This window comes from Panthera tigris, chromosome D3 (assembly GCF_018350195.1).
Source record: "Panthera tigris isolate Pti1 chromosome D3, P.tigris_Pti1_mat1.1, whole genome shotgun sequence".
In the NCBI taxonomy this organism is placed as follows: Eukaryota; Metazoa; Chordata; class Mammalia; order Carnivora; family Felidae; genus Panthera; species Panthera tigris.
This window is the reverse complement of record NC_056671.1, coordinates 16714240-16737200: the sequence shown is the minus strand read 5'-3', so window position 1 is coordinate 16737200 and position 22961 is coordinate 16714240. Positions and strand designations below refer to the sequence as shown.

Genomic DNA, 22961 nt, shown 5'->3' with positions numbered 1-22961 from the left:
TTCCATGGTTGCCTTTGAAAAAAGGGCAATGGAAACATTCCTGTCTTCACTAAATCTTAAATTGACGAAAAAGAACAGCATAGGCGGAGGCATCCCCATGTGTTTCTGTTGAGGTTAGAAACAACAAACTATACCCTCCTAATTCAGGAGGTCAAGTGAGGTGAAAAAGTGTGGTATGCTGTTGTTAATAACTCAGAAATGAGAATTTTTAGACAATGTGTATATGGTTAAAAGTTGCGTTTATTGAACCTAGGTGATTTCTCTTAAAAAAAGAAAGAGTACAGTTTAAATTATCAGGTTTTCCATGTCTTAATTTTATAGCAAAAGGCCAATAAATTAAGGCAGTAGAAAAGAATAGCCCCTGTTACATAGTTGAGTTTGAAAAAAGAGCCAAGTTACAGAAGGACACGAAGTGTGTATCCGTTTTTATGGTGTGTATACATTCTGCATACACACTTGATGTGGAAGGATACACATACCAAATTGTAAACAGCGTCTGCTCCTAGGGAATGGGCATGTGGACAAGGGGGAGGGGCACGGCACTGGTACTTTTGCTTCTTACCTGTTATTTGGATTTTTACAATGAACATGAATTATTTTTGTAATTTTTGAAAAATAAAATTGATACTATTTTTAAAATGCTAAAATTGGCTAAAATTAATTTTAAACCATATTCTGCATAATAAATTCTTGGTGTTAAAAAGCTTTTTGTAAAACTTCCAGGGCGCTTGGGGGGCTTAGTCGGTTAAGGGTTGACTTCGGCTCGGGGCATCACCTTAACAGTCGTGAGTCTGAGCCCCGCGTGTCAGCCCCACTGATAGCACAGAGCGCACTTCAGATACCGTGTACCCCTTTCTCTCTGCCCTTACCCTGCTTGCATGCACGCACACTCTTTTTCTCTCAAAAATAAATATTTTTTTTAAAGCTTTTTGTAAAACTTCCATAATGATAATTTGAGTTGAAAATATATGACATTTCAAAAAGTTTTATTATAAGGGTGCCTGGGTGGCTCAGTAGGTTCAGTGTCCGATTCTTGATTTCGGCTCAGGTCATGATCTCATGGTTGGTGAGGTAGAGCCCCATATCGGGCTCCGCACTGACGACGTGGAACCTGCTTGGGACTCTCTCTCACTCCCTCTCTCTCTCTGCCCCTCCTGCCCCCCCCCCCAATAAAACAAACAAAAAAAGTTTTATTATAAATTGTGGACTAGATTTGGAGTCAGCTTTTACCAGATTTTCTTGTATAGATTTGGAAAATAAAACTGTTCAGGCTAGAAGAAACCATTTCCTGAAACGCCGTGTTTCGTTCTACAGTGGGTAGCAGGCTTATTGGCTGGTCGACCTGCTCAGCCTCTTCAGAAGGTATTTTGCATATGGTCAAACCCTTGCCTTGAAAAAGACTGAAGAAAGTCAGTGACTACAAGATGGTCAGCCACACAGACAAGAACACAGCCCAGAGGATGTGTGGAAGACAAGAGCTGGTTTAATAACAGTTGAACCCCAGACTTCTAGAAGTCTTCAGTGATGAGTCTCTGGAGGGCCTCCATTGATGTGAGAGATGTAGCAAAAGGAATATACAGTAGTATGAGATCTTAAGACACTGAGTTTGGGAAGTTTAGACTCTAATCTACCTTTTAGGTAATGACAATGTGCTTCAGAATATACAGGATATGAAAAAGCCAAGTCATCCAAGTAATACACCAGCAAAAGAAAGGTTTCTTAAAAGAAAAAAAAAAAAAAAGGCTCCCTTTGTTTTTTGTAGCTCTGGAGTTGGAAAAAATGTTTAAATTCTTTTAACAATGCTTATACTAGCCTTTAATCATGTGAAAAGCCGCTTAAGCTCACTTTTAATCAATTTTAAATTTTAATTATGTCAGAAAATTAATGCAAATGAAAACCATATCGAGATACCAATTTTCATGTTTCAGATTGGTAAAAAGTCAAAAATTATACAACATTCACTGTTGATAAGGCTTTGGAAAAGAGGAACCCTAATCTGTTACTGGTGAGAATGCAAAATGATAGAACTTCTCTGGAGGGCAGTTTGGCAACATCTATCCAAATTGCAAGTACATTTCCTCTGTGATCCAGCAGTCTCACTTTTAGGACCTTTGTTCTGCACAGACGTGTCATTTCATGTGTGCGTTGCAGGTACAATTTATAAGGCTCTTTATTACACAATTGTGGGTAACAGAATTTTTGGAAACAACCACAGTGTCCATCTAAAAGGAATTTTTTTTAAAAACAAAAACTGTTTTTCAGTGTGTCCACACAATAGAAATCTATGTAGATGTTTAAAGAAAATAAAAATAAAGAAGAGAAACTCTGCACATACTGATATAGGAAGATCTCTAGGTTATGTTGTAAAAGGAGGGTGGGGGGAGTACGGAGTGTTAATCTTTTGTGTGAGAAATGGTGAGAAATAATATGTGTTGATACTATATGTTCTAGAACGCTGTACAAGAAACCAGTAAAAGTGGTTATCTAAAGAGGACCTGGGGGGAACTAGATGGGAGTACGACTTCCTGGTTGTATACCTTTTGGTATATATAGTTTTGATTTTGGTACCATATGATAATCACTGAGGCTTTATCTTTGGTACGGTAATGGTAGATATCTTGGCATATCTTAAATTGGGAGTGGATGTTGTAAGCATCATGTGGTATACGGAGGTGGGATTTTTACATTGATGTCATTTAACATCCTATGAGTGTTAACTAATAATAGCTGTGAACCTACACATGTATTCTTTATGTTAAACTAGCAGGTCTCATTTTAGTTATGTTATTTTGTTAATGCTAATTTACACCTTTTTTGTTTTTTTAACTTAAAGACAATAATGAAACTTAGTGAGATCGAACTCCACCATACTGTAAACTCCATGAGGACTTGCTGCCATGTGATTTAACTTTTTTTTTTTTTTTTCTCATTTCTCTAGGGCCTATTCCCTGGTGGATTCCAGTCAAGTGTCTACATTTCTGATTTCCATTCTACTTATAGTCTATGGTAGTTTCAGGTAAGATGCTCTCAGGATGGGACAAATTTCAGTTGGAGGTGGAGGCAGCATTGTGCGGGAAGTGTGAAAACTTGCTGCTCTGTGAAGGGAAACGTGACTTTGACAAGAATCGAGTTAGAGTGGGATAATTCTGAAATTTATGCTTTGGTTGGCTGCTGGTAAAACACTTCATTTTAATGCAAACATGTAAATATTGCTTGAAAATTAAAATTTAAAATTGCTTAAATTCTGGTTCTGAAAGTAATGATTCCCATAAGTGTACTCATTGAAAAGATCAAGGAGAGAAGCCTTGACAACGATTCTACAGTCTCAAAGGGAACAGCAAGTTTTTCTTAATGCAAAGGCATTGACTTAGGTTGAGTCACATGGAGCAATTGCCAAGATTTCATATGGTTCGGCCTACTGTTATTAGGATCGTGCCCAGTATCATTCCCCAAGTATTCTGTCTACTGACCTTGGAAATGCTGAGACTGGATCCTCTTGAAATTCCTGTCCTAAGCAGGCAGCCATAGGAATACAAAGGAAAGTCAGGAAGCTAGATACTCCCTTCTTTTCACACTCCTTACTTGAGGGAGGAGCTTTAGTGGTTATGTAACACAGATGTCTTGTGGCTTATATATTTACAAATGGAGGCTGGATGATAATTTTTAAATTGAGAACTTGAAAGGGGGTGACTGATAAATAATCAGGCATAAGAATTTTGAACTGTCCAGTTATTATATCTGGATTTGAATGAGTACTTGGTAAAATCAGACCTCCAGGCTTTATCGCAATACTGGGTAGAACAAGTAAAATACATTGATAATTCCAGAATCAGCTGATGAAAGTTTTAATCATTGAGATTTCTGCCGAGAGCCCTAGGTTCACAACCACTCTGAGAAAGCCTTAATCAAGCCAGAGCAATTTAGAACCTTATCAACATAATCTTGATATTTTGTTATCTGTCCTTTGGATGAGTTTCTGATTTTTTCTCTTTGAGTATATCATGTATCAATATTTCAAAAAACTTTGTAATTAAAACCAAAATCTTTTAGACTCAAAATTTGAATACTTACTTTCATCAGTAGAAATGACTTTTTGTTTGGCGTGTATTTATATACGGTGTACGTTTTCGTAATTTAACTCATTTATATTCTGATTATTTGTACATAACAAAAAATATTTTCCTTGATCTTCTTCATACTAATTTTTAGTAATTTGATATTTCTTTGTGTTACTACTCTTATTCTACTATTGTTGGACATGTAGATGGTTAAAGTGACCATCTTTTTATTTTTATGTGTTCTGTGGCTGGTTGAATTATATCCTTAAGTCAAATATCTGAAAGTTGAAATACTTTGCCAGAGAGTATGAGCTGGCTATTACTACATACATATTGCCATATTGTTTTCCAGAATGGTGATAGCAATTATACAATTGGACAAATTTTAAATAAAATTCTATGTAATAAGTATACCATGGAATTACCTCATATAGATGGAAAGGATTTCTCCAGTCAACCTTCGTATTTTACAAATAGGGAAACTGAAGCCCAACAAGATGAAGTAACTTGACAAAGATTACACAACTAGTTGGTAACAGACTCTGGATTGGAACCCAGCTCCTGATGCTTCTGGTCCAATACCTTATGTCTTTTATACTTCAGTGCATTTCTGCAAAAAGTAAATCATGATGCCTTTAATTACACATTTAAATTGACCTCAAAAATAAAAATAAATAAATTGACCTCACTGAATAAGTTTGAAAGTGTTTTCTTCTGTTTCCTGGAAAAGATTGTGCAAAATTTTGTTATTTCTTCTTTGTGTATTTGATAGAACTCACCAGTTAAGCCATCTAAAGTTGGGCTTTTCTTTGTGGGAAAAGATTGTTTCTGTTTTTTCCTACTTTTTCACTACTTTTGTTTTAAGTATTGGTAAGGGCTTAAAAATTTTTTTCATTGTGATAAAATATACATAACAATTTACTATCTTAACCATTTTGAAGTATACAGTTCAGTAGCAGATTTGAGGGTTTTTTAATACCCATTATTGTACTTTTATTTTTTATTATTTTTTTATGTTGATTTTTTTTTTGAGAGAGAGAGACACAGAATCCGAAGCAGACTCCAGGCTCTGAATTGTTAGCACAGAGCCCAGCGCAGGGCACGAACACACCAACAGTGAGATCATGACCAGGAGCTGTCCATTATTTTACTTTTATTATGACTGTTTTAGTACTTGGGTGTGAAATGATACCTCATTGTGGCTTTGATTGCATTTCCCCAATAATTCCAATTAAAATGTTGAAAAGATGTTGGGCATCTTTTCATGTGCTTATTGGCCACGTACTTTTCTTCTTTGGTGAAATGTCTATTCAGATCTTTGGCCATTTTTAAATTGGGTTATTTTTGTTATACTGAATTGTAACAGTTCTTTAAATATTCTGGATACAAGTTCTCTGTCAGTCGTAGGATTTGCAAATGTTTCCTCCCGGTCTCTGGTTTGCCTTTTCATTTTCTTCATACTGTCTTTCAAAGTATAAATGTCTTGGGGCACCTGGGTGGCTCAGTCGGTTAAGCATCTGACTTTGGCTCAGGTCACGATCTCATGGCTCATGGGTTTGAGCCCCGCATCAGGCTCTGTGAGTGCTGATAACTCAGAGCCTGGAACCTGCTTCAGATTCGGTATCTCCCTCTCTTTCCACCTCTCCCTCACTTGCGCTGTCTCTCTCAAAAATAAACATTTAAAAAATCAAAGTGTGAACATCTTTGATTCTGATAAAGTGAACCCTACCAATTTTTTGTTTGATGGATCATGTTTTGTGGTATTGTAGCAAAAAAGTCTTTTCCTAATCCACAGACACAAAGAGTTTCTCGTATTTTCTTTAAGAAGTTTTCTAGTTTTACTGCTTACATTTAAGTCCATGATTCATGTGAGTTAATTTTTCTGTGTGGCATGAAGTACAAATAACTCTAAATTCATCTTATGAACATGGCTGTCCAGTTGTGCCGGCACCGTTTGTTGAAAAGGCTGTCCTTCACCCCATCGAATTGCCTCGGCACCACTGGGAAAACACGGTTGACCATAAATGGAAGGATTCATCACTGGATTCCCATTTCTGTGCTTTGGTCTATAGGTCTTTTCTTAGGCCAGTACCACAGGTCTTGATTGCTGTAGCTTTTATAGTAAGTGTTGAACTCCAGTAGTGTAAGTCTTACAACTTAGTTCTTTTTCAAAATTCCAAATACTCTAGGTCTTTTGGATTTCCATAAAAATTTATATTTAACTGGTCAGTTTCTACCAAAAAAACATTCTGCTGGAGGTTTGCACGTATTGTGGATCTACAGATCAATCCAAGAAGAACCGCTGTCTTCATAATAGTGAATCTTCTAGTTCAGGACCTGAAATGTCTCTCCATTTATTTAGATCTTTAGTTTTACTTAGTAATGCTCTGTAATTTTCGTGTACAATGCTTGTACTTCTTTTGTCAAGTATTTCATTCTTTTGATGTTCCTGAGTATTTCCAGTGTTCCTAAGTACTCCTTTTTTCTTGGATTCATTTTTGGATTTTTCATTGCTAAGCATGTAGAAGTGCAGTTGACTTTTTGTATATTGATGTGGTATCCTGTAGCTTTGATGAACTCATTTGTTAGTGCTAGTAGTTTTTTTGTGTACAGACTCCTTAGGGTTTTTACACACAGGATAACATGGTCTGCAAATAAAGATGGTTTTGCTTCTTTTCATATCTGAATGCCTTTAATTTTTCCTCCTCCTCCTCTTTTCCCCCTTCTTGTATAGGATAGAACCTCCAGTACAGTGTTGAATAGAAAGAGACAAGAGCACACATCCTTCTTTACCTTGTTCCTGATCTTCAGGAGAGAGCATTTAATTGTTCACCATTAAGTATAGTGTTTGCTGTAGGTTTTCATAAATGCTGTTTATCAGGTTGAGGAGATTTCCTTCTGTTTCTAGTTTGTGGAAAGTTTTTGTCATGAATGGATTTTGTCACATATATATCATGTGTATGTACATATATATGATGTATGTATATATATTTAAAGAAGATACAGAATGAATTAGTAGATCATTCTTGTCACAAGAGCATGAGGACCAAGGTAGCTGGAAGACACATATGGCTTATTTTTTTTACGTTTATTTTATTTATTTTGAGAGAGAGAGAGAGCGCGCACATGTACATGCCACGGCACACACGCAGGCCAGCAGGGGAGGGTCAGGTGGAGAGGGAGAGAATGAATTCCAAGCAGGCTCCACACTCTGCACTGAGCCTGATGTGAGGCTCATTCTCACGACTGTGAGATCATGACCTGAGTCAAAATCAAATCAGGAGTCGGAGGCTTAACCAACTAAGCCACCCAGGTGCCCCTGGTCATATATTTTTATTACATATATATATGTATCATATATCATATATACAATTATATATATTTATATATATGATTTGTGTCTGTATTCATGAGGGATATTGGTCTGTACTTATTATGTCTTCTTATGACTTTGGTACTTGGAAAATATTGGCCTCATTGAATGAGTTGGAAAGTGTTTCGTCTATTCCTTGAAAAGATTGTGTAGAACTGTATTGTTTCTTCAAGTATTTGATAGAGTTTAACTGTCTAAAGCTAGGCTTTTCTTTGTGGGAAAATTTTTTTGGTTTTGTTTTTTTTCCTGCTTGGCTCACTAGTTTATTCCTTCCCCATCCCCCGCCCCGCCCCCTTTTTTAAGTGTTGGTAAGGTGTGGGGTTTTTTTAACAGCTTTATTGAGATATATATATAGTGTAAAATTCTTCTATGTAAAGTGTACAATTCAGTGGTTTTAGTATGTCTACAAAGTTGTGCAATTATCACCAATTTTAGAGCAATTTTATTATACCAAAGGAAACCTTGTACCCATTAGTAGTCATTACGCTTTGCTCTCTCTCTTGCTCTAGCCAACTACTAATCTGTTTTCTGTCTTTTATATAGATATGCCTATCCTGGAAATTTCAATTTAAGTAGAATGTTACAGTACGTGACCTTTTGTGACTGGCTTCTTTCCCTTAGCATAATGTTTTAAAGTTTATTCACGTTGTAGCATGTGTCAGTGCTTCATTCCTTTCTGTTGCCCGATAATACTCTCTTTTGCTAATCCACGCATCGATAGACATTTATGTTTCCACATTGGGCTGCTATGAATATTCATGTACAAGTTTGTGTGGGGACATAAGTCATCATTTCTCTTGAGTAGATACCTATGACTGGAATTGCTGGGTCATATGGTAACTCTATTTTTTTTAACATTTGGAGAAACTGCCACTGTTTTTCAGAGGAGCTTCATCATTTTACATTGCTAAGGCTCCAATTTCTGTTATTATCTGTTTTGATTATAGATACTGTATTCTGTTTTGGTGGATATGAAGTGTATTTCGCTGTGGTTTTGATTTGCATTTCCTTAGTGGCTCATGATGTTGAGCATCTTTTCATGCTTATTTACCATATGTGTGTCCTCTTTAGTGAAGTGTCTATTCAAATCTTTTACCCATTTTAAAATTATATTGTCTTCTTATTACTGATTTGAGAATTCTTTATATATTGTGGGTACAAGTCCTTTATCAGATAAATGCTTGCAAAGAGTTTCTCTTGGCCTGTGGGTTTGTCTTTTCACTTTCTGTATGTTTACAATTTTTATATTTTCCTGATAGAGTGAGATAAAATATCACTCTTTAGCAACAATTTTTGTCTTAAAAGTCTTAAACTGTCTGATGTTAGTATAACCATTCCAGCTCTCTTATGGTTGTGTGTGGGAAGATTTTTAATTACTAATTTTATTTCTTCTTATACGTCTACTTGGATTTTCTGTTTCTTCTTGAATCAGTTTTGGTAATTTGTGTCTTTCTAGGTTTTGTGCATCTTTTCTAAATGATCTCATTTATTGGCATTAGCTTGTTCACATTGCCCATGTATAATTAATTTTTATTGGTTCGTAGTAATGTTCCCTCTTTCATTTTTTTATTGTAGTCACTTGTATCTTGTTTTTGTTTTTGATTTTTTTTCCCTTGGTCAGTCTAGCTGAAGGCTCTCAATTTTGATCTTTTCAAAGAAACAACTTTTGGTTTCATTAATTTTTCTTTATTTTTTTTTTCTATTTTCTAATTTCATTGATTTCTACTTTAATTTTTATTATTTTCTTCCTTCTGCTTGCTTTGGGTTTAGTTTATGCTCCTTTTCCTAGTTCCTTAAGGTGAAAGCTGAAGTTAGTGATTTGAAACCTTTCTTCTTTTTTAAGTTAGGCAATTAAAGCTGCAAATTTCCCTCTAAGCATTGCTTTAACTGCATCCCATACATTTTATTATGTTGTATTTTCATATCATTCAATTAAAGATACTTTGTAATTTCCCTGGTGATTTTTTCTTTGACCCATGGGTTCTTTATAAGGATATTGGTTACTTTCCTACTATTGGGGGATATCTCAAAATTCTCTCTTTGAAAGGAATTTTAAGAGCCTAATTCAATTCCATTGTGGTCAGAGAGATACTTTTTATGATTTCAGTCCTTTTAAATTTATTGAGACTTGTTTTATGGCCTAGCATATGATCTGTCCTGAAGAATGTTCCATGTGCAATTAAAAATCAGCCTTCAACAGAGGGTTGAGAGCAGGAAGTGCCATAATCTGGTTTGTGTTTTAGAAAGATTGTTCTGGATTCTCTATGAGAAATAGCTTGTTGGGTAAAGGGAGAAAGTGACATAAAGGAAGCAGTGCCCTAGTACAGACAAGAAATGATGATGGCTTTAATGTTTTGTTTGGGTTTTTTAATGTTTTTGAGAGAGAGAGAGGGAGAACAAGTGGGGGAGGGACAGAGAGAAAGAGAGACACAGAATCTGAAGCAGGCTCTAAGCTCCGAGCGGTCAGCACAGAGCCCGATGCAGGGCTCAAACTCAAACCGTGAGATCATGAACTGAGCTGAAGTCAGATGCTTAACTGACTGAGCCACCCACGAGCCCCAAGAAATGATGGTGGCTTTAACTAGGTTAATAGTGGTGGAGTGAAATGTCAGTGGGTTTAGGACATGATTGCTGATAGAATGGATAGTGTGTGTGTGAGAGGAGGCAAGGAAGCCTCCAAGGTGTATGGCCTAAACAACTGGATCCAACGATGGTGCAGTTTCTGAGATGGAAGGCTCTGTAAAAGAAGCTGGTTTTTCATAGAAACTTGATCTACAAAGCAGATACAATTTGTCAAGAGACTGATGTTCGTTCTAGTTTGGCTCTTCCCAAACTGTTTAATTTGGGGTAAATTAAACTCAACCTCCGCAGACCCCATCTGGAAGATTGTTACTTGATTATTTACAAATATTACTATAATTTATAACAATAATAGTGTCATATTAACTATATTCTGACTGTAATGCTATCTCTCTTTAAGCTTCCAGAGGGAGTTGTAAGTATATTTTAGTAGTGCTTAACCAAACATATTTTTACAATAAAATTTCACATCTCTTTGTTTCTAAGTATTTAATAAGCAATACTGTAATTATTGCTTTGGTAGATCAAAACTTGTCAAGTGTTAGCAGTTTCATGTAGTTCAACCTGATAGATTCTTTTTACTCATTGACCTAGGGTCGCGTAAGGGTGTTTATGCCTCTTCTCAAACACATCTCTTTGTGATAATAGAAGTGAGAATTGAAATATGAGGTAAAATCAGTAGCAAAGTAATTTCCTTGATTTTTGCTTTCACATAAACGCAGGATAGCTGGTTGAAGAACTGGCCTGTGACTTATTTCAACATAGATTCCTTGATGAAAATATTTACAGAGACTTCACCGTTGATGCGTAGCCAGTTGGGTACCCTGTGGGTTCTGCATGATGCTTCATAGCCCACTTGCTGTCTGACTTCCACCATTTGGGTTTTCTACAGCTTAGATGCTTTTTAATTATTGCGAGTTGATGTCTCTTGCTTGCGTGAGGAGGTTGGGTAGAGATGTATGGTTTCTGTCGGCCGTTAATAAATTTTTACTTTGACATTGACTATATTAAAGAAATCTGATGAAGATGAAGAAAATAGCTAATATTTTACTGAGCATTTATGTGACAGGTACAGTGCTAAATGTGTTACATAAAGTCTTGTTTAATCCTCATATTAATTCAACAAGATAGATATTGGTTTTTTCTTTTTAATGTTTATTTATTTTTGAGAGAGAGCAGACGCCTGAGAGGGAGAGAGACAGAAAGAGAAAGAACCCCAAACAGGCTCCATGGCATCAGCACGGAGCCCTACATGGGGCTCGAACTCACAAACCCTGAGATCATGACCTGAGCTGAAATCAAGAGTTGGATCTTAACCGACTGAGCCACCCAGGTGCCGCAAGATAGATCTTGATATTCCCATTTTACAAATGAGGAAACTGGTCCCAAAAATGTTAAGTAGTAATGTAGTAAGTGATGGAGCTGGGATTTAAGTACTTTACTGCTTTTGGCCATTGAGAACAATAACAAAATTTCATTTCTGAACCAAACACATTGATCTCGTAGTACAGTCCGAAGGAATGAGAAGCTTTCTTATAAATCCCTTTTTGGTGAATTTTTTTTTCTTCTTTAGCAGTGGTCTTCAGGCTTTATTGTGCATCAAAATCACCTGGAGAAGATTGCTTCACTGGGCTTCACCTGGGGGCCCAGGACCCAAGCCTATTCAAGTGGCCTGCACAACACATTTTCTGGAAACTTTCTTGATTTCTAAGTCGTTAGTTCTTAATTGCTGATAGCATTTTCAGGGCCCATTCATTAGTTATTTACCCTTTACAGGTCTATTTGAAACTCTCCAGATGTCTCAAGAGTTTTTCCCTTTTGCTAAAAAAAAAAAATTCCCCTCCAGGCTTCATTTTTGAGCTGTCCTTGATGGTATGCCACCACCTACTCTTGAAATTTTCTCCTCTCTTAGCTTCCGTGATTCACTTTTATGCTACCCTCCATAGACAAGCACAAAAAATGTTTCTTGAATTTGAATAGAACTGTGTCTGTATTGCCCCCAGCTACTCAACCAAATATTTTCTTACCTCCCCTGAGACCATAAAAATATATTATTTGCCCAGTTAAATTACCACATTTTATTATTTTTTAAATTGTATTTTAGAGAATGTGTGTGAGCAGAGAAGGGCAGAGGGAGAGAGGGAGAGAATCTTAAGCAGAGATGGACACAGGGCTCAATCCCACAACCCCGGGATCATGACCTGAGCCAAAATCAAGAGTTGGGTGCTCAACCAAGTGAGCCACCCAGGTGTCCCCACATTTTATTTATTAAAAGCTGTGAAGACATGGTGAATATCATAAAATTTAGGATAAAAGATTTGTCAGTTGTACTGGTTATTTCCCATCAGGCTTTCACGTTCTTAAGTACAGAGGGGAAAACTATACCGCAGAACACCAGATTCTAAAAGCCAAAATAAATCCTCAGTTTAGGAATCCTTATGTTTGCCATCCTGTGGCTGAGCTCTGCTGGATTTCCTAAATTACTTCCAACTGACACCTGTCTCTCCTTAGTCTTTCCAGCTACTCAGAAAAAAAATAGCATAATTACTCATCTAATCAGTATGTCCCTGAAGAGTTTGACAAACTATAGAAGAGCATTAACAGAAGGAGAGAGACAGAGAGAGAATACGAACTTCTAACTGCAGCTCATTACTGGTAAGACACTTGACTTCTGTCCCGTCAGGAATCATAGAAAAATAACAGGTTTGAGATCTTAAAAAATCAAAAGGGAGATATACTTTATTTCCTCTCTCTCTAAATAATTATGTATTTATCTATAATCTCTAAAGTTGGCTATTGAAGGAATAATGAAACTTCTATAACTGCAGGGTAACTACTACCTTTTAAAGACCTTGGGGCACCCAGGTGGCTCAGTCAGTTGAGCGTCCGACTTCAGCTCAGGGCATGGTCTTGCAGTTCATGAGTTTGAGCCCCGCGTCGGGCTCTGTGCTAATAGACAGCTCAAAGCCTGGAGCCTGCTTCAGATTCTGTGTCTCTCTCTCTCTCTTCCCCTCCCCTGCTCATGCTCTGCCTGTCTCTGTCTCTCAAAAACAAATAAATGTTTAAAAAAAAAAAAAAAAAGACCAGTACCTGTGCTTTCTTTAAAAAAAAAATTTTTTTTTAATGTTTATTTTTGAGAGAGAGAGAGACAGAGCGTGAGCGAGGGAGAAATAGAACTTGAAGCAGACTCCAGGCTCTGAGCTGTCAGCACAGGGGCTCGAACTCACAGACTGTGAGATCATGACCTGAGCCGAAGTCAGATGCTTAACTGACTAAACCACCCAGGCGCCCCATACCTGTGCTCTCTTTAATGACAAAGCGGTTTATTTGCTTATACCCTAACCTGGTCTAGGAAGACAATGTCATCAGGTTAATGAGACTACAGAGATAATAAGAAATGTACTTTCTGTGATTGTGTTGCCCTTCAAACTAAACGTGTATAATTGTAAAATCAGACCAGGTTAACAAAAACAAGTCCCACCATGCTTGACAGTGTCAGAATGTGTGTTTATCACACAATGGTGTGTGATGTTTTACCTTCTGAGCTGCTCGTTGCCTTCTCAGAGCCTGTCCTACCTTAAGAAAACGTCCTATACAGAAATCTGACTTACCAGGTAATGTAGGAAACGGTTATGTGTACATTGTAATGTATATGGACAAGTTCCTTGATATATTTAACAATTTCATCAACTCTTTTAAAAAATATCATAAAATATAGGGTAGGATGCGTATATTTTTCCATTTATAAAAACCACTGAGTTTTTTAGGAACACACACTTAGCTTAAATCCTGTTCGACCATACAGTGTTTACCCTGACCAAGTTCATTCTCTCCTTCATTGCACCTGCTTCTATTAGGATGATCAAAAAACGTGGTATTCTTAAAGTAAAATATTAAGATCAAAAGTTCCAATTTTCTTCTCCAGTATTCACAGTGTACTCTGTTATCAGAATTCAAATGAATGAACAAATGTAACTCAGTAAATAGTTCTCGGCTCCATTTTGCTTCCTGCGATTGTCTGTTTTTGCTCTGCCCTGTTCAAAAGGATTTTAGACCATTCGCTGTTTTCCAAGTTGTGATGAGATAAGGTAAATTAAAATGGGGCCAAAGAAAAGAAAAAGTATGGGTGGAGACAGAGAGCCAGAAATAATTCTAAAAATACAAACCATATTGGCCAACACCTTTACTACTGGTTGTCCACAAATACCACAGTAAGCTTTCTAGCAGCCAACTTTCAGAAGAAAAAAAGAACTTCACAGTGCCTTTGGATAAAAAGAACCCAGTTCAGATGAGTTGCATCTGTTCTTGGTCTTAAGATCAGACAGACCTTTATCCTGAAGGTCCTCAAAAGGAGGATGCAGCTTTGAGTTTTGTAGCATTTCACAGTAAGCACTCAAATGTTTGTTGAATGAATTATAGTGCCCTTCAATATAAGCTAGTGGCATTTCATGAAAATACATTTCAGCAACAGTAATTTTGCCAAAATTAGAAGCACACAGGGGCGCCTGGGTGGCTCAGTCGGTTGAGCGACTGACCAGCTCAGGTCATGATCTCATGGTTTGTGAGTTCAAGCCCCGCATCGGGCTCTGTGCCGACAGCTCAGAGCCTGGAGCCTGCTTCTGATTCTGTGTCTCCCTCTCTCTCTGCCCCTCCCCCGCTCATGCTCTGTCTCTGTCTCAGAAATGAATAAACATTAAAAAAAAAAAAAAAAAAAAGGCACACAGCCAGCGGCAGAAAGTGGTGGTCCAGATTGCTAGCTTATGCTCGTCTAATGTTATGTTTTAGAATATCTAGAGAAATGAATGGGTTGTTAGTTCATCAACTGATTACTCCTGAGTATTGATCTCTTGATAAATGTTGGCAGCAGTCTAGACATGTAGTCTGTTGCCAGCTGAATATAGACCTCTTTGTCTTCACAGTGCTCACAGCACATTTGTATCTTCATCAGAACCAAGGAACCTAAAAAGGCCTAACGACAAGCCCATCTTTCCCCCTTATGCTAGGCAAGCAGTGGGACGTTCCCACAGGCCTAGGACTTTGCTCAGAAAATCCTGTATAATCCAGTCCAGTACATAAAGACATGAGTAGTTGATTTCCTAAAGTTCTGTTCCTTACAGCTGAGTTAGCTTTAGTCCAAAAAATTTAGAGCAAATATGATGACCAGATCTCCACCTTAGCCAAAATAAAATCTTTTAAAGCTCTCAGAGAATATTAAACCACTTCCTGATGTAGTGTCTGTGATACATTGTGTTGTACATCAAAGTGACCCCAAAAAGGCGCACTTAGGATTTATACTTATACACTAATTTAAATTGGAAGAACCTTGATCGGTGGTTGTTCTTTCTTTCTTTTCTTTTCTTTTCTTTTCTTTTCTTTTTTTATCTTTATCTTTGAGAGAGAGAGACAGAGTGTGAGCAGGGGAGGAACAGAGAGACAGGGAGACACAGAATCTGAAGCAGGCTCCAGGCTCTGACCTGTCAGCACAGAGCCTGACGCGGGGCTCGAACTCACAAACCATGAGATCATGACCTGAGCCGAAGTCGGCTGCTCAACCGGCTGAGCCACCCAGGCGCCCCTGTTGTTCTTCTGACACTAATTAACTGGCAGGCTCGGTTGTCAGTTGAACCCCACCCAATTCAAGATAAAACCGTATCATCTGCTTATAAAAGGTTGCTTGTCTTAATATTTCTCTGTAACAAGGCAGGATATATGCAGTTCATCCAAAAATGATATTGGATCACATTAACTCAAGGAGAAATACTGTGTAGTTATTATTTTTTTAATGAGAAAAAGCAGTATGTATTGATATAAAAGGATGCCCTTGACGTACTGTTGAATGAAAGCTTAATTTGTGAAATAATATTAATCCTCATTTTTACAAAAGGCAATTTTATACCAAGTGCATTTATTTCTAGGGATTATTTCTAGAGATTATGGGAATCCATTATTTTGTACCTTTTTCTATCATTTGAGGTTTTTTGGTAATCATATATATTCTCCCCCCCCCCCCCCAGAAAAATAGATGTTCATTTGTTTTAGAAGGGAAGATAATATAGAGCCAAGGCAAGGTGTACAGTGAGAACCTTGGTTTCCTTAAGCACGTAGGGATAGTAATAGAGCATCTTTGTATTAGTTTGCTGCAACTGCCATAACAAAGTAACACGGACTGGGTGATAACACGGACTGGGTGACTTAAAAAAACAGAAATGTCTTCCTGGAGGCCAAAAGTCCAAGATCAAGGTGTCGGCAGGGTTGGTTTTGTTCCGAAACTGTCCTCATATGCAGATGGTGCTGTCCCCTGGCCTCTTCTGTGTGTGCATGTGTCTGGTTGGTCTCTCTCACCTAATGTCCTCCTCGTATAAAGACACCAATTATATTGGATTAGCGCCCACCCTATCTACCCCCATTTTAATTTAATTACCTCTTTAAATGCTCTGTCTCCAAATACAGTCAACATTACTAATTATAGTTATTCCGTGAAACAAAAGAAATCTTGCCTATAAAGCAGGTAGCATAATTAGCCTGACAGTAGAAGCTCAGTAAGGCTGAACTGTTACCATTATTTTAACCTTTAGGAAGTTTTCAGTTTCCTAGGCAAAAGACCATCTCTTCTACCTGGATTCTTAGTAGTAGATTCTTGGTGTAGCTTCTTTGCAAGCATCAATAATTGGAAATTTGTCTGCCTCCTAAAGCTTGACCCATAACTATTTCCTGTTCAGTCATAGTTGATGACAAGGCAACTAACAATAGCAAAGAATATGCTATAATTTAGATGGCTTTTTCTGTGATGGTAGATGGTTGTCTGTGATGAAATAGCAATAGCTCAAGTCTTTCAGTGAGTATTTAAACATTGCTTTCAGTAACCCAGACTTAGGTTAAGTGAATAGCCCAGATACAGTTTGGCTGGAATGTCTAGTAATAACATCATGATGAATAAATGTATGTTATTGTGTAGTAATAACAGTAAAATTGGGATGGCAGGGAGAGGGGAGAAGAGTGAAGGGTAGTCTTTTATGAAGATGGAATAAACTGTTCTAGATCCAGCCAAGCAGTTTCATGCCTGTAGAGTTAATAGAGATTACCAAGTAAGGCAGGATAAAGGCCCATAATTCAGAATGGCCCCTGGATAGCTCAGGAGGCAGAGTCTTCAGCAAAGACTTTATTTAAGCTGCTTAAGTTGGTTGTTAGCTATACGGTATGGGTAACTCTTATTGGACTTCAGTCACAGTGGCTTGGAATCTGTTAAACCTAGGTTCGTTGATCTTGTTTTGTAAAGCTACAATACATGAACCTCCTGTTTGAGCAAATGTGTGGGGCCCCACCACTTCATCTAACCAACTTCATTCTGTTTTGTGTAGTAGTCACCCACGGTCTGCCTCTAAGGATCAGGCAGTGCTTGATTTTAGCTGAGCTTATTTGAGGCAATAAGAAATTCAGAGTAAGCTTCAGATTATATGACATGCTTGCTGACTCTGCACCCCACCACACCACCACCCCAGTACCTCATTAGTCTGTCTAAAGCTTTCACGTCCTTTGCAACAGTTCTTAAATTAGGTTCTACGAAAATGGAACAGTTAAAACTGGTTTTAAGGTAACCACAGCCTACCAGTGTTTGAAAAGAAGAGGAATCCTTGTCTTAAAACAGCCAGGATAGGGGCACCTAGGTGGCTCAGTCAGTTAAGCATCCAACTGCAGCTCAAGTCATGTTCTTGCAGTTTGTGGGTTTGAGCCCTGCACTTGACTCTGTGCTGACAGCTGGAGCCTGGAGCCTGCTTCGGATTCTGTGTCTCCCTCTCTCTCTCTGCCTCTCCCCGACTTGTGCTTACCCTCTCGGTCTTTCTCAAAAATAAATAAATAACCACTTAAAAAAAAAAAAGCCAGGATAGAGTCTTAAATAGTCCTCAGTTAGTAAAAATTGAACTAGACTTAGATACTACCCCTAAGCCTATCTGGCAGTACTCTCAGCACCCTGTTTCATTTACCCAGTCTTAAGACAGAGGCTCTGTACCAGCTGTGCCTAGGGTCAAATCAGAGATGACTGGCAACTTTCCAGTCCAGACATCAATATATAATGCCAGCAGAAAGCATAGGAGAAGCTAACTATGCCTGCTAGCCAGTCCCAGTGGTAGAGATGGGGGTTAACAATTTCTGTAAATTTACTATGCTGTCTCCAGGATTCTGAGAACCAGACTGTGCATAGTAAATGTTGTCAATCCATTCATAAGTGAATCTGAAAAAAGCAATTTAAATTATTATAGGTCTTTTCCAAAGCATGCCCACAAGGAAGAAGCAGTCTTCATATCCCCCTGGCTCCACACAGGCCCTCATGACTTGCACCACCAGTCTTAGAGTTTAACTGTCCACAAATCGTTAGGACTTCCATGAGAAACATGAATTAAAGTTTAAAAACCATAGAAATGAAACCGTATACTGAAAACTAGGGCAGGTGTCTTAGCAGGGGAAATATATGCAAAACATTATGTCCAGTTTGTTGTGGAACTAAACAGAATTGACAGGGTAAAGTTTGTCCCCAGAGCCAGTCCTGTAGCAATGACCAGGGCTGACTGAGGTGAGAACAACCCGTATACTTGCTAATCTCCGTTAAAGTGTCTTCCTCTGATTGCCAGAGAAATAGAAGCCCCCAGTATTAGATAGGAAAAGATGAATGTTCCAAAATACAGGGCCTTTTTTTTTTTTTTAAAACTCCCAGGAAGGCCAACACATCAGAGTCCTGGCCGTATTCAGAAGAGGAGTGTTAGCCATATTTTAGGGAGTCTATCACATCTATATACATACGTATATAGTCTCCTTTGGTCTTATTGGAGAATTTGTCACCCGTTAGGGCTGCCCTTCCAGTGAGACAGTTTGCTAAGCCACTAATTAGCCAAGTTTACAGAGGACCAGGGTGAAAGGTACCTAACTAGTCAATACTCCACAGGCTTTTCTAGGCAGGTCACCAATTCTAACTGAAGTCATAACCAATTGAGGCTTCTTCAGCACCAGTAACAGATAAGGGAGTTTTAGACAGTGGTTGATAGAACAGGAAGCCAAATGGCAAAGTCAAACTATTCCAGTAGGAGGCAGATTTCCTGTATCTAGCAGATTTTGAGTTGTAAGCGTAGGAAACTATAAAGTGAAGAACATTTCTAGTACCACCTGAGCCTCATGGTTTGGTTAAGAGTCCCTTCCAGGAAGAATTCTGACCTCTCCAAGACAGCATCCTGTATTCTTCCTAAAAAGACAAGGTTCCAGTACCTCAACAATGTTCTAGTACGTCAAGGACTTAAAAACAGCATGAATAAGAATAAAAGGGGACCTCTCCTTCACTTCAAAATCTGCTCAGTTTGGAACCTGAATATTTAAAAGAACTACCTAGAAGCACTTCTGCTTCCAACCAAGATGGAGTAACAGGAACTGGACTTACTATCCCACCTGAAATAATGATTTCTAAGATACTGTTCATCAGACAACAAAGGACAAATCCTGAGAGATGATAAACTATTTTTCTAGCTGTATTAAGATAGTCCTCTCTGTCCTCTTCACCTCCAGAAAAGTTGAATTGATAGTAACAGAGTTGAGTGGTAGTACCAGAGGCTGGAAGGTGGGGGAAAGAGAGAGGAGAGACTGATGAAAGATATAGGATGAATAAGTTCTAGAGACCTAATGTACATTGTGGTGACTATAGTTAATAATAATGTATTTATGTACTTAAAATTTGCTTAGAGAGTAGATCTCAGGTATTCTGACCATGAAAAAAGGTAATTATGGGAGGCAGTGGGTATATTAATGAGTTTTATTGTGGTAATTGTTTCATAGTGTATATACACACCAAAACATGTTGTGTACGGTAAATAGTACAGTTTTTACTAATCAGAAACAAATTTAAGAAAAAGGGAAAACATTAAAGACAATTTGTAGGAGAAACATTCCCTGCCTGGTGGAGACAGAGCTGGGAGTCTAGAAAGCCTGAGGCAGCCAGAGTTAATAGGACAGAGTATGAAAGACAAGAGCAACAAACAGAGAAAGTCCCAGAGATCTGCAGGTGCACTCCTTGAGCATTCATCAGAGTATCAATCAGTGCGTGCATGTGAGGAAATCACCTAAGGCTAAGGAAGGAATAATGTGAAGGGGTTAAAAGAGTACCTGCTCCTGTCAGCCAGATTGGAAAACTGTATGACTCACGTGGCATTTGGTAGGGTAAAACTCACAATATCTGGAGTACAAAGATGACCAGGCAACAAAGAAAAAGGAGAACATGACCAATGATGGAAATAATCAAAACCAACCCAGAACTGACACATGTATGTTGGAATTAGCAGAGAAATACATCAAACCTGTTACTATAAGTTATATTCCATCTGTACAAAAAGTTAGATAGATACAGATGGAAGATGTTTTAAAATACCCAAATCAAGCCTCTGGAGAGGAAAACGACGATGTCTGAGACCAAAAATACACCGAATGGGCACTCAGTGGCAGCCCCCGCCCAGACCAGACTCTGCATGCTCATGTACCTCACTCTGCTTCCTCTGCAACCATGTCTGACAAACCCGATATGGCTGATAGGGAGAAACTCAAGAAGTCAAATTGAAGCATATAGAAACGCAAAATCTACTTCCTTCAAAAGAAACAGCTAACCAGAAGAAGCAAGCAGGCAAAATGTAGTGAAGTGTGCACTAACAATGTGCACTGTACATTCCACAAGCATTGCCTACTTATTCTGCTGCTTCTAGCTCTTTAACTTTGTAAATTGTAAAGAATTTGGATCAAGTTTAAATGCTGACCCTTTTCACACCAAAGATTCGATGGCTGGGGCACCTGGGTAGCTCAGTCAGTTAAGTGTCTGACTTCAGCTCAGGTCATGATCTCGCAGTCTGTAGGTTTGAACCCCGTGTCTGTGCTGTAAGCACAGAGCTTGGAGCCTGCTTCCGATTCTGTGTCTCCCTCTTTCTCTGCCCTCCCCTGCTTGTACTCTGTCTCAAAAAATAAGTAAACATTAAAAAAAAAAAAAAAAAAAAAGAGGGGCGCCTGGGTGGCTCAGTCGGTTAAGCCTCCAACTTCGGCTCAGGTCATAATCTTGTAGTTTGTGAGTTTGAGCCCCACTTCGGGCTCTGTGCTGACAGCTCAGAGCCTGGAACCTGCTTCAGATTCTATGTCTCCCTCTCTCTCTGCTCCTCCCCTGCTCAAGCTCTGTCTCTCTCTGTCTCTCAATAATAAACAAATGTTAAAAAAAAAAAAAAAAAAAAAAAAAGAATCTAGGACTACTGACGACAAAGGCCACACCTCCCATCTGCCTCTCTGGCTGGCAGGAAAGGAAAAGAACCTGCATGTTGGTGAAGGAAGAAGCTAGCTGGGACAACAGTGAAATCTAGAGTAAAATTCAAGCTTTCCAAGATGTCCCACAGGCTGTAAAATGCAGTTGCATCAGAGCATTATTTTTTTTGTTCAAATTATTTTAACTACTAGAATGCACAATTTTTTTAATGTGTAAATAAAAAGTTTTAAAACCTGAAAAACATACACTGGATGAGATTAACAGCAATTAGACATTACAGAAGAAAAGATTAATAAACTTGAAGTCACAGTGACAGAAAATATCCAAAATGAAATAGAGAAAAGAGGGGGAAATTGTTTTTAATGGAAAGAGTGTCTTTGACCTATCATTGAACATCAAAGAAGAACCTCCAGTGGGCTAATATATGGGTAATTGGGGTCTCTACAAGAGAGAAGAAAGGGAAGGAAAGAAAAATACTTGAAGGGGCACCTGAGTGACTAAGTCAGCTAAGCATCTGACTTCGGCTCAGGTCGTGATCTCACAGTTGGTGGGTTCTAGCCCCGCATCGGGCTCTCTGCTTATCAGCACAGCCCGCTTCGGATCCTCTGTCCCCCTCACCCGCTCACACTCTACCTCTCTCTCTCTCAAAAATAAATAAACATTGGGGCGCCTGGGTGGCTCAGTCGGTTGAGCGTCCGACCTCAGCTCAGGTCACGATCTCGCGTTCCGTGAGTTCGAGCCCCGCGTCCGGCTCTGGGCTGATGGCTCGGAGCCTGGAGCCTGCTTCCGATTCTGTGTCTCACTCTCTCTCTGTCCCTCCCCCATTCATGCTCTGTCTCAAAAATAAATAAATGTTAAATAAATAAACAAACAAACATTAAAAAAAAAATACTTGAAGAATTAGTGGCCAAAATTTTTCCAAACTTGAAATAAGCTATAACCCACTGCTCTAAGGAGCTTGATAAACCCATAGTACAGGAAACATGAAGAAAACTACTCCAAGGCCCATCATAACCAAGTCACTCAAAACCAGTCATAAAAGAGAAAATCCAAAGGAGCCAGAGGTGGATGGGGGGGTGGGAGTGGGCAGAAGAACACATTACACAGAGAGGAACAAAAACAAGGGTGAACACTGGATTTCTCACTGAGAATAATATAAATGAGAAGACAGTGGAACAACAGCTTTAAAGTACAGAAAGGAAAAACCATCAACATAAAATTCTGTGTTGACAAATTCTGTTGGCAAAAGTATCTTTCAAAAATTAAGGCAAAATAAAGCTGTTTTCAGATACCCAAAACCTGAAACATTTATCACCAACCACTTTCCATTATAAGAAGTGTGAAAGGAAGTACTTCAAACACATTAAAAATTGTACCAGCTGATAGTCTGGATTTACACAAAAGGAATAAAGATCACCAGAAGTGGTAACAACATTGATAAGTATAAAATAATGTTTTCTTATTATTTAAAACTTTTTAGAATATAATTGACTATATAAACAAAATTAACAATATATTGTGAAATTTGTAGCATAACATGTAAAAGTAAAACGTATGGTAATAGTACAAAGATTGGGTGAGTAACAAATGTGAACTGTTGTCAGGTTTTTATACTGTACGTGAAGTACCATAATATAACTTGAAGATACACTGTATTGGTTAAAGATGTTTAAGA

The 22961-nt window shown here is 38.2% G+C and overlaps 1 protein-coding gene across 2 annotated transcripts in view; it reads left to right on the top strand.

Annotated features, from left to right (window-relative positions):
- SPPL3 (signal peptide peptidase like 3) overlaps positions 1-22961 on the top strand; it is a 137209-nt gene that overhangs the window by 84899 nt on the left and 29349 nt on the right. The window contains exons 2-3 of one of the 2 annotated variants that reach the window (XM_042962580.1): positions 2939-3016; positions 12523-12666. Coding sequence is in view for 1 of the 2 variants with exons in the window: in XM_042962581.1 (XP_042818515.1) it covers positions 2939-3016 (78 nt within the window). In the remaining variant the exon portion in view is untranslated. The remainder of the gene's footprint in view (positions 1-2938; positions 3017-12522; positions 12667-22961) is intronic. The other variant, XM_042962581.1, reaches the window with a different exon arrangement.